The sequence below is a fragment of the Stegostoma tigrinum genome, chromosome 7 (genome assembly GCF_030684315.1).
Source record: "Stegostoma tigrinum isolate sSteTig4 chromosome 7, sSteTig4.hap1, whole genome shotgun sequence".
Taxonomy (NCBI): Eukaryota; Metazoa; Chordata; class Chondrichthyes; order Orectolobiformes; family Stegostomatidae; genus Stegostoma; species Stegostoma tigrinum.
Window position 1 is genome coordinate 107,029,279 of NC_081360.1, and position 12,582 is coordinate 107,041,860.

General features: G+C 46.0%; 1 protein-coding gene across 1 annotated transcript in view; it reads left to right on the forward strand.

The window, feature by feature from the left end:
- The window catches only part of ankzf1 (ankyrin repeat and zinc finger peptidyl tRNA hydrolase 1), a 49,391-nt gene that overhangs the window by 18,210 nt on the left and 18,599 nt on the right, over positions 1-12,582 (forward strand). Inside the window, exons 6-10 of the mRNA XM_059647627.1 lie at positions 1,012-1,165; positions 2,771-2,993; positions 3,160-3,258; positions 8,322-8,489; positions 10,070-10,228. Coding sequence (XP_059503610.1) covers positions 1,012-1,165; positions 2,771-2,993; positions 3,160-3,258; positions 8,322-8,489; positions 10,070-10,228 — 803 coding nt within the window. The remainder of the gene's footprint in view (positions 1-1,011; positions 1,166-2,770; positions 2,994-3,159; positions 3,259-8,321; positions 8,490-10,069; positions 10,229-12,582) is intronic.

Below are 12,582 nucleotides of genomic sequence, written 5' to 3' on the forward strand. Positions count from 1 at the left end.
TGGGTCGAGCCTATCTTTCCCAATGAGAACGGCCGCAAAGCTTCTAATCTATGCACATCACTGAAATTCCTGATACCTAGGAGTCTTTCTTGTAAATCATTTCTGCACTGTTTGTAATGACCAACACATCCTCCCTAAAGTGTGACGCACAGAAATGGATGCAGTACACTTCTGCTGTGGATTAACAATTATGTGTGACCTCTTTGCTTTTGTACTCATCCCTGGATCTGTAACCTTCCAACTTCTAGTAATCGTTATTACCAACTTCTTGATCTGTCTGTACAAGGCCAGTTCTCTCTGTTCCTGTATGTCCTCCAGCAGTACACTGTTCATATTAAATCATTTTTCTTTGGTCTTCCTCAAAATATTTTATTTTACAGGTGTCTGCAATAATTTTCATTCTCCAGCCATTCCACCACCTCTATCCATGACATTGAAGTTTTTCACTAATCTCATTTTTGAGATCACTTTCATTCTCGAATGTGAGAATTGTTCTCTGCACAACAGCAAATTGGAGATTGAGAACTGTTTGTTCTTCAAACGTGGGAAGGGATATGAGCCTAGCTGTCGGTTAGCCATGTCATTTCTAGCTGGGGTGTAAGCTTGGAACACCAAATGGCCCATTATTTTCACCTGTGCTCTGCACCTCACCTTCCGCCCACAAAATCCTAGGGGTATTTGATGGTGAAAGCTTTGGGGAATCTTCACTCTAACCCTGGACTGTTCCTGTGCTGGGAGAATCAGGTGGAGAATGTATCGAGGGGCCTGTCTGATACTGTGATGTGCGAGCCCTGAGTGTCTTCACTGTAGACAGTGAGGTGAGGCTTTACTCTGTCTCTAACGGCGTGCTCTCCCTTTCCTGGGAATGTTTGATGTGGACAGTGTAGGGAGCCTTACTTGTATCTAACCCCGTACTGTCCCTGTCCTGGGAGTGTTTGATGGAGAAAGTGTAGGGAAAGGTTATAGGTTGTGCTCTATTAATTGTTTGGTTTGGTTCATCCTCTTCAACAGGAATGAAGCTGTTCTCCACAAGACGTTTCACCGATACACTGTGAGGGCAAAGCGTGGAGTCACTCAGGGTGCAAAGGATGCGCAGAATAGAACCCGGGCACCAAAGTCTGCTGGGGCCTCACTCAGGCGTTACAATGAAGCCGCTCTCGTCAAGGTCACTGGTTTGTAATCTCCCTGACCTCAATTCCGTATGTATGCTGATCGCAAGCCTCAAAGATTTACCTCCGGCTGATGCAGGGCAGCAGTACAAAAACCATCGATTCTGATAGCGTTCCTCCCAGTCAAGTTGACCCTCAGCACTTTACAGCTGGTGATTTGTCTTTCAACTGATATAATTGTTAGAATTTAAAAAAACACTATCTCTGTTTATTACTGCAAGATCCAAAAATTAGCAGGACTTTTTGCTTCTCTGCCAGCTGTGATCTGAGCCTTTGGCATCCACCTTGGAGGGAAAATTGGCTTAATTTCATATCTTATCAGTGTTGCACCCCTTCCATACCGATCTTGCAACAGTACGGCACTCCCTCAGTACTGACCCTCTGACATTGTGGCACTCCCTCAGCACTGACCCTCCGACAGTGCAGTCCTCCCTCAGCACTGACCCTCTAACAGTGTGGCGCTCCCTCAGCACTGACCCTCCGACAGTGTGGCGCTCCCTCAGCACTGACCCTCCGACAGTGCGGCGCTCCCTCAGCACTGACCCTCCGACAGTGCGGTGCTCCCTCAGCACTGACCCTCCGACAGTGCGGCGCTCCCTCAGCACTGACCCTCTGACAGTGCGACACTCCCTCAGCACTGACCCTCTGACAGTGTGGCGCTCCCTCAGCACCGATCCTCTGACACTTCAACACACACCATGTTTCCTGGCCAATAACTCTGACTGTCAGGCTTACTGCAGTGAAACTCAGCACAAGCTGGAAGAACGCCAGCTCATTTTCTGCTTGAAAATTCCATGGCTTTTTGGACTCAATAACGAGCTTAACATCTTTAGGGCTTGAGCACCTTCCCTAATGTCGTTACCTAAACCAACTCCCCCCACCCCCCCCACATACCAGGCCTTGTCATCACAGGGTCTGCTATTGTACAGAGCCCATTGTTGGCTCCAAGTAGTCCCCTATTTGTTAACATAGCTAGCTATTTGTCCTCAGCTGATCGTTATCCACTCCTTTGTCTATCCAACTGTCCTTCTCTCTTTTTGGGGTCTAGCTCCACCTATCATTTACACCTTACTCCCTCCATCTACCCGCTGTCCTCCATATAGACCAACTTTTTCCTAGCTACTATCTGTTCTGAGGAAGGGTCACTGGACCCAAAATGTTACCTCTGATTTCCTTCACAGATGCTACCAGCCCTGCTGAGCTTTTCCAGAAACTTCTGTTTTTATTTTTAAAAATTAACAGTCTGGTTTTATGAACAGACTCTAAATGCAAGGAAAATATAATCGAGTTTAGTACCTTGGAGAGGGCATGGAGGAGAGAGAGTTTCTTGAAGGGGTTCAGGGACGAGGGGCTTCAATGAATTTGAAGAGACTCAAGCTGAGAGGAAGATTAAAGGAATATTGGGTGTTCAGTGGAAAGAAAGGTTTAGGATTGAATTTGGAGAGCAGGCACTATGGGGCATGTGAAATATCTCCTAAAAGGCCAGTCCCTACCTGAATGGGCAGAATGACCTTCTGTGCTATATCCTTCTCTGGCTACGTGCAACAGCTAGAATGTAGCATTGATTCATTTCCTCATTTTGTGCTTGTTCCTTGTTTCAGGATGTTGAGGATTTGTTGCTGAGTTGGTCTGAATTTCTGCAAGCAGCCAGTGCCATCTTCCTCCGGGCTCCCAACTACAGCAAGAGTATCTTCTTCAGCGGTAAAGAACCTGTCCTCCACCGGAGTGACAGCCGGTTACGAAGCATTCCCTTCCACACCAGGAGAGCCACATTCAGTGAAGTGAAGCGGGTGCATGCAGTCCTTTCCAATGTGGAAATCTACGGTGAGTCCTGTTCAACTGTGCAGAATACATAGCAACCATTCTGCACAGACACCTTTCTGTACACAGCCCAGGGAGCCCAGTATAAAGCACACAGCCCAACTAAGGGATCTCCTTAGTCACAGTGATCTGTGGTGAATTTCTGTTGTGATTTTTCTTTTCCTTGCAGCAAGCAATTCAGATGTCACTGCAATCCACAGCCCACAGAAAAGAGTTTGGAAGGAGAAGCTGAAAGTGGCGAGAGAGGCATCAGGTTCTGACACAGAGGGTGAGAAGCCCTGTAAGCTTTTCATTTACTTTGTTATTTGCTGATGACAATGGAGTCAGTTCAGTTGACTGGATAGCTGATTTGTGATGCGGAGTGACGTCAGGAGCATGGTTCATTTCCATGAAGGTTTCAGCTCCTCGATTTCTCCCCTTGCCTGAAGCGTGATGACCCTCAGGTTCAAACCTCCACTAGTCACCAAAGTGAGAGCATCATCCTGTGGAACTATGGCAACTATGACTGATGTCAGGACAAAGTCGACCTCGTTTAATCTGGTTTTGTTTTGCTCGATCGTGGGATGTGCAAGTCACTCATTGCCTGTCTCTATTTGCCTTTTGAGAAGGTAGTGGTGGCGAATTGTCTTCTTGAATCACTGCAGTTCATGTGCTGCTCAGTAGTTAGCACTGCTGCCTCACAGCCCAGGGACCTGGGTTCGATTCCACTTGGATAACTGTGTGGAATTTGCGTGTTCTCCCCATGGCTGTATGAGTTTCCTCTGGGTGCTTCAGTTTCTTCTCTCAGTCCAAAGTTGTGCAGGTTGTGGGCATCAGGGGGCAAACTCTCTGGTGGTTGGAGTCATACCTGACACATAGGAAGATGGTTGTGATTGTTGGAGGTCAATCATCTTAGATCCAGGGCATCACTGCAGGAGTTCTTCAGGGGAGTGCCCTCGGCCCAACCATCTTCAGCTCTTCATCAATGACCTTCCCTCCAATATAAGATCAGAAGTGGGGATGGTCGCTGATGATTGTGCAATGTTCTGCATCATTTTGTGACTCCTTGGATACCGAAGCAGTCCGTGTTCACGTGCAACAAGATCTGGACAATATCCAGGCTTGTGCTGACAAATGGCAGGCTACATTCACGCCTCACAAATGCCAGGCTATGACCATCACCACTGAAAGACAATCCAGTGTGACGGGTTGAAGTCTGTCTATTTTAATGCAAGAAGTGTCAGGAATAAGGGTGATGAACTTAGAGCATGGGTCTGTACTTGGAGCTACGATGTTGTGGCCGTTGGGGATACTTGGATATCACAGGGGCAGGAATGGTTGTTGGTTGTTCCAGGTTCAGATGTTTGAAAAGAAATAGCAAGAGGTAAAAGAGTTGGGGGAGTGGCATTGCTAATCAGCGATGGTATCACAGCTGCAGAAAGGGAGGTCATGGAGGAGGGTTTGTCTACCGAGTCAGTATGGTGAAAGTCAGAAACAGGAAAGGAGCAGTCACTTTATTGGGAGTTTTCTATTGATCCCCCCCAAATAGCATCAGAGACACTGAGGAACTGATTGGGAGACGAATTGTGGAAAGGTGCAGAAGTAATAGGGTTATTGTCATGGGAGACTTCAACTTCCCTAATATAGACTGGAACCTGCTAAGTGCAAATAGTTTGGTTGGAGCAGATGTTGTCAGGTGTGTCCAGGAAGGATTTCTGACTCGATATGTACACAGGCCGACTAGAGGGGAGGCCCATATTGGATTTGGTGCTTGGCAATGACCCAGGTCAGGTGTCAGATCTCTCGGTGATAGTGATCACAATTCCCTGACCTTTACTATCATGGAGAGGGACAGAGCAGATGGTATGGAAAAGTATTTAATGGGGGAGCGGGAATTACAATGCTATTAGGCAAGAACTGTGAGGCATAAATTGGAAACAGATATTCTTAGTGAAACGCAGGACAGAAATGTGGAGGTTGTTTAGGGAGCAGTTGCTACAGGTACTGGATAGGTTTGTCCCACTGAGGCAAGGAACGGCATGGTAACACGAAGGAACCTTGGATGACAAGACCTGTTGAACACCAAGTCAAGAGGAAGAAGGAAGCATGCTGAAGGTTGTGGAAGGAAGGATCAGACAGGGCTCTAGAGGTCTACAAGGTAGCCAGGAAGGAACGGAAGAATGGACTTAGGAGAGCTAGAAGAAGGCATGAAAAAGCCTTGGTGGGTAAGATCAAGGAAAACCCCAAGGCGTTCTGTACTTACGAGAGAAACAAGAGGATGGCCAGAGTGAGGGGAGGTAGAATCAGGGATAGTGGAGGAAAGTTATGTGCGGAATCAGAGGAGGGGGTAGGTCCTTAATGAATACTTTGCTTCAGTATTCACCAGTGAGAGGGACCTTGACATTTGTGAGGACAGCGTGAAATAGGCAGATATGCTCAAACAGGTTGTTGTTAGAAAGGAGGATGTGCCTGAAATTTGGAAAAATGTCAGGATAGATAAGTCCCTTGAGCTAGTTGAGATATACCTCAGGTTCCTGTGGGAAGCGAGGGAAGTGATTGCTGCCCTTTTGTTGAAGATCTTTGTGCCCTCACCATCCACTGGAGTAGTACCAGGAGAATGGAGGGTGGCAAATGTCATTCCCTTGTTCAAGAAAGGGAACAGGGATAATACTGGGAATTACAGACCAGTCAGTCTTTCTTCTGTGGTGGGTAAATTATTGGAGAGGATTCTGAGAGACAGTATTTATGATTATTTGGAGAAGCACAGTTTGATTAGAAATAGTCAGCATGGCTTTGTGAGGGGCAGGTCATGCTCACAAACCTTACTGAATTCTTTTGAGGATGTGACAAAACACATTGATGAAGGTAGAGCAGTGGATGTGGTGCATATGGATTTTAGTAAGGCATTTGATAAAGTTCCACATGGTAGGCTCATTCAGAAAGTAAGGAGGCATGGGATTCAGGGAAATTTGTATGCCTGGATACAAAACTGGCTGTCCAATAGAAGTCAGAGGGTAGCAGTAGATGGAAAGTATTCAGCCTGGAGCTCGGTGACCATTGGTGTTCCGCAGGGATCCGCTCTGGGACCTCTGCTCTTTGTAATCTTTATAAATGACTTTGATGAGGAAGTGGAAGGGGGAGTGGGTTGGTAAGTTTGCCGATGACACAAAGGTTGGTGGACCTGGGGCCAGCGTGGATGGCTGTTGTAGGTCGCAATACAGGACATTGACAGGATGCAGAGCTGGGCAAAGATGTGGCAGATGGACTTCGACCCAGAAAAGAGAAGTGATTCGTTTTGGAAGGTTGAATTTGAAAGCAGAATACAGGGTTAATGGCTGGATTCCTGGCAGTGTGGAGGAACAGAGGGATCTTGGGGTCCACCAGGGTGGAAATGACTATTGCGAGGGGGCATAATTTTAAGGTGATTGGAGGAAGGTATAAGGGAGATGTCAGAGGTAGGTTCTTCACACAGAGTGGTGGGTCGGCACAACATCGTGGGCCGAAGGGGCTGTACTGTTCAATGTTCTAACCAACATCCCTTGACGTTCAGCGGTGCTACCATCACTGAATTCCCCACTATCAATGTCCTGGGTGTTATCATTGACCAAAAACTGAACTGGATTCACCACATAAACACATTGGCTATAAGAGCAGGCCAGAAGCAGCAAGTTACTCACCTCCTGACTCCCCAAAGCCCGTCCACCATCTACAAGGCACAAGTCAGGAATATGATGGAATACTCCCCACTTGCCTGGATGGGTACAGCCCCAACAACACTCAAGAAGCTTGACACCATCCAGAATAAAGCAGCCACTTTATTGGTACCACATCCACAAACATCCCACTCCCTCCACCGCCGACACTCAGTAACAGCAGTGTGTACTATCTACAAGATGCACTGTAGAAATTCACCAAAGATCCTCAGGCAGCACCTTCCAAACCCACGACCACTTCCACCTAGAAGGACAACGGCAGCAGATACATGGGAACACCACCCCCTGCAAGTTCCCCTCCAAGCCACTCGCCATCCTGACTTGGAAATATATCACTGCTCCCTTACTGACACTGCGGTAAAATGCTGGAATGCCCTCCCTAAGGGCATTGTTGGTCAATCCACAGCAGGAGGACTACACCAGTTCAAGAAGGCAGCTCACCCCCACCTTCTCAAGAGGCAACTAGGGATGGGCAAGAAATAATGATCAGCCAGCAATGTCCACATTCCCACAAATGACGAGGAAGAAAAGATTAGGTGGATTGACCATGCTGAATTTTCCGTAGTATCAGGGATGTACAAGCTCGGTGGGTTAGCCACGAGAGATGCAGAGTTAGAGGGATAGGATGAGTGCTTGTGATGCTATTTGGAGGGTCGGTGCAGACTCAGTGGGCCAAGTGACCCCCATCTGCATTGTCGGGATTCAATGATTATATGGTTGTACCACTATGCTGTTAGGGAGGGTGTCCCAGGGCTCTGACTCAGTGAAGGAGTGGGTTCGATGGGCCGAATGGCCTTACTTACACTCCTACGTCTTATGGCAATATATTTCCAAGTCAGGACAGTGATTGGCTTGGAGGGAAACTGCACAGTAGTGTTCACATGTCCTTCTAAGTGGTGGAGACCAAGGGTTTTGAAACTGCTTTTTGGAGGATCCTGTTAGTTGCTGCAATGTATCTAATAGATGCTGCACACTGCTGCAACTGGGTTTAGGGATGAAGGCCATGATTGTACAATGTATCAAATGAGGCAGCAAGGAGGCTGCTTCGTGCTGGCTACTGTCGAGCATGTTGTGTTGTTGGAGCTGCACTTACTCATACTTGTGGGGAGTTTTCCATCACACTCCTGGCTTTTGCCTTGTAGACGGTGGCCAGGAGAGACAGAGCTCCAGTATAGGTCAGTTGTATTAGCACATAGAGGGCAGATACTGCTTTAGCTTAGTGGGTTTGGGCAGGTAGCTTCTGCATGGAAATCGTGTGGATGAGCATTGATCTAAACTTTTGAATACATAATTGCCTAAATATGTCAGCACAGTCGAGAAATAAAACACTAGTAATTTTCCTTCTCCCGATTTAAGCATTGATTGTTCATGCAGTGTTGTTGACTAAAAAACTGTTGCAGTGACAAAGTTTGCAGTTCTGGGAATTTATGGAAGGAATAATTAAAACCACAGAGCAATGATGTTGTTGATTAGGAATCTTACACAAAGTAGAAGGACCATATTGTCTTGCATTCTCAATTCCTACTTTGGACAGAAAGATGACTGTCTTCCTTGGTGCAGAGGCTGGAGTTTCTTGTTCTCTGAACAAGTGCCACACCCACATGTTGTAAGCATGCCCTTTTATATACTTGTCATGCAGAATGTGATGGAGAGGTTTTCAGTCTCGCTGAAGCACCGACTTCCTTAGAAATATTGGAAGAAACACTGGGAACGTTGGAGCTCAAGGAATTCGACATGTCCCCGAAAAAGAGAAAGAAGAGGAGGAAGAAAAAGAACAAAGTTAATGAGAAGATGGTCCGGAGCCAAGGTAAAAAGGGAGCTTTATTCTGTATGTGACCTCATGCTGTATCTCTGCTGGGAGCGTTTGATGGCAACAGTGTAGATAATGCTTGAGCCCACTATAAAAGTTTTACCGGACCTTTATATCTGGAGGACGGGAGTACAAGGACGCAAAAGTTATGATGCAGCAATTGTACAAAACCCTGGTTTGACCCCACGTGGAGTACTCTGGGCAGGTCTGGGCAGCACACCTTTGGAAGGACAGATTGGCCTTAGAGAGAGTACAATGTAGGTTTACAGGAATAATATCTTGACTTCGGGAGTTAAATTCTGAGGAGAGGTTAGACAAATTAGGCTTGTTTTCTCTAGAATTCGGAAAGTTAATAGAACATAGAACATTACAGCACAGTACAGGCCCTCTGGCCCTCGATGTTGTGCCGACCTGTCATACTGATCTCAAGTCCATCTAATCTACACTATCCCATGTACGTCCATATGCTTATCCAACGACGACTTAAATGTACCTAAAGTTGGCGAATCTACTACCATTGCAGGCAACGCGTTCCATTCCCTTGCTACTCTCTGAGTAAAGAAACTACCTCTGACATCTGTCCTATATCTTTCACCCCTCAATTTAAAGCTATGCTCCCTCGTGCTCGCCGTCACCATCCTAGGAAAGAGGTGACCTAAGGGGTGATCTGATCAAAGTCTTCAAGCTATTGACACGGCAAGACAAGGTAGATGAAGATAAACTATTTCCAGTTTTTGGAGATTCTAGAACTAGGGGCATAGTCTGAGAATTGGGGCCAGACTGTTTGGGGGAGATGTTAAGAAGCAGCTCTATACACACAGAGTGGCAGAGGTTTGGATCTCTCTTCCACAACAACAATTGATGCTGGATCATTTATTAATTTTAAATCTGAAACAGAAAAATGTTTGTAAAGCAAAGGTTTTAAGGGATATGGGCAAAAGGACATGAAGTTAGATACCGATCAACTGTGATCTTGTTTTGCATTCTGTTCTATTACCCTGGTGTACTTACATGAAGTATATAAAAAAGACTTTCACTGTATGTTGGTATATGTGACAATAATAAATCAAATATCAGATTGATTCCGGAGATGATGGGACTGACATATGGGGAGCAACTGGATTATTTAAATTATATTCCTGAGCCTTAGAAGAATGAGGGAGCATCTCATAGAAACCTGTAAAATTCTAGACAGAATAAATGAAGGAGGGATATTTCCAAAGAGGAGGGAATCCAGAACCAGTAGTCACAGTCTAAGGATACAGGGTAGGTAGTTTAGAAGTGAGTTGAGGAGAAATTTCTTCAGCCAGAGATTGGTGAGCCTATGAATTTCTCTGCTGCAGAAAGCATTTGTGGCCACAACATTGAATGTTTTTAGGAAGAAATTAGATATAGATCTTGGGTCTGAAAGGTATGCGTGAAGGCAGGAATTCTGTCCTAAGGAGAATGATCAGGTATGAACAGATGGAATGGTGGAACAGACTTGAAGGGTTGAATGGCCTATTCCTCCTATTTTCATTGTTTTTGGGTGTTTGAAGTCTGTTTTTATCCTGATTATGTGTCTTTCTTTTGAGTAGCTCCTGACGTGCTTCTTGAAGAGGGAGATGATGAGATGACACAAAATGAAGTGACAGATGCTGTTGATTCTAGAGCTGGTCCGTTCTCCACCGAAGAAAAGCAGACCAAGATGCAGCTGCAAAATGCTCGAGTAATTACTGCTGGGCTTTCTGAGCAAGGTACCATGGTTACAATCCTGTTCTGTACGTTGAATTTTTAAAGTGAAATCTGAAGAACTTGATTTTTGACTGAGAGAACTTTACATAACGTAAGAACATAAAAACTAGGAGCAGGAGTAGGCCATCTGACCACGTGATCCTGCCCCGTCATTTAATAAGATCATGGCTGATCTTTTTGAGACTCAGCTCCACTTACCCGCCCACTCACCATAACCCTTAATTCCTTTAACGTTCAAAAATTTATCTAGCCTCGCCTTAAAAACATTCAGCGAGGTAGCTTCAGCCGCTTCACTGGGCAGGGAATTCCACAGAGTCACAACCTTTTGGGTGAAGAAGTTCTTCCTGACACCAGCCCTACGTCTGCTTCCCTTTATTTTGAGGCGATGCCCTCTAGTCCTAGCTTCACCTGCGAGTGCAAAACAAACTCTCTGCCTCCACCTTATCTATTCCCTTCATAATCTTATATGTTTCTATAAGATAGAACATAGAACAGTACAGCACAGAACAGGCCCTTCAGCCCACAATGTTGTGCCGACCATTGATCCTCATGCACGCACCCTCAAATTTCTGTGACCATATGCATGTCCAGCAGTCTCTTAAATGTCCCCAATGACCTTGCTTCCACAAGTGCTGCTGGCAACGCATTCCATGCTCTCACAACTCTCTGTGTAAAGAACCCACCTCTGACATCCCCTCTATACTTTCCTCCAACCAGCTTAAAACTGTGACCCCTCGTGTTAGCCTTTTCTGCCCTGGGAAATAGTCTCTGGCTATCAACTCTATCTATGCCTCTCATTATCTTGTATACCTCAATTAGGTCCCCTCTCCTCCTCCTTTTCTCCAATGAAACAAGTCCGAGCTCAGTCAACCTCTCTTCATAAGATAAGCCCTCCAGTCCAGGCAGCATCCTGGTAAACCTCCCCTGAACCCTCTCCAAAGCATCCACATCTTTCCTATAATAGGGCGACCAGAACTGGACGCAGTATTCCAAGTGCGGTCTGACCAAAGTTTTATAGAGCTGCAACAAGATCTCACGACTCTTAAACTCAATCCCCCTGTTAATGAAAGCCAAAACACCATATGCTTTCTTAACAACCCTGTCCACTTGGGTGGCCATTTTAAGGGATCTATGTATCTGCACACCAAGATCCCTCTGTTCTTCCACACTGCCAAGAATCCTATCCTTAATCCTGTACTCAGCTTTCAAATTCGACCTTCCAAAATGCATCACCTTGCATTTATCCAGGTTGAACTCCATCTGCCACCTCTCAGCCCATCTCTGCATCCTGTCAATGTCCCGCTGCAGCCTGCAACAGCACTCTATACTGTCAACGATACCTCCAACCTTCGTGTCGTCTGCAAACTTGCTGACCCATCCTTCAATCCCCTCATCCAAGTCATTAATAAAAATTACAAACAGTAGAGGCCCAAGGACAGAGAACTGTGGAACACCACTCACCACAGACTTCCAGGCAGAATATTTTCCTTCTACTACCACTCGCTGTCTTCTGTTGGCCAGCCAATTCTGTATTCAGGCAGCTAAGTTCCTCTGTATCCCATTCCTCCTGACCTTCTGAATGAGCCTACCATGGGGAACCTTATCAAATGCCTTGCTGAAGTCCATATACACCACATCCACAGCTCGACCCTCATCAACGTTTCTAGTCACATCCTCAAAGAACTCGATAAGGTTTGTGAGGCATGACCTGCCCCTCTCAAAGCCGTGTTGACTGCATTTAATCAAGCCATGCTCTTCCAGATGGTCATAAATCCTATCCCTCAGAATCCTTTCTAACACCTTGCAGACGACAGACATGAGACTTACTGGTCTGTAATTGCTGGGGATTTCCCTATTTCCTTTCCTGAAGAGAGGAATTACATTTGCCTCTCTCCAATGCTCAGGTACGACTCCAGTAGAGAGCGAGGATGCAAAGATCTTCGCAAGTGGCGAAGCAATTGCATTTCTCGCTTCCCAAAGCAGCCGAGGACAAATCTGGTCCGGGCCTGGCGACTTGTCAATCTTAATGTTTGACAAAATTTTCAGCACATCAGCTTCCTCTATCTCTATCCATTCCAGCATGCACACCTGCTCTTCAAAGGTTTCATTCACTACAAAGTTGGTTTCTTTCGTAAAGACAGAAGCAAAAAACTCATTTAGGGCTTCCCCTACCTCCTCAGACTCCACACACAAGTTCCCTTTGCTATCCCTGATTGGCCCTACTCTTTCTTTGACCATTCTCTTATTCCTCACATAAGTGTAAAATGCCTTTGTGTTCTGCCTAATCCGTTCTGCCAAGCCTTTCTCGTGCCCCCTCCTGGCTCTCCTCAGACCATTTTTGAGGTCCTTCCTCGCC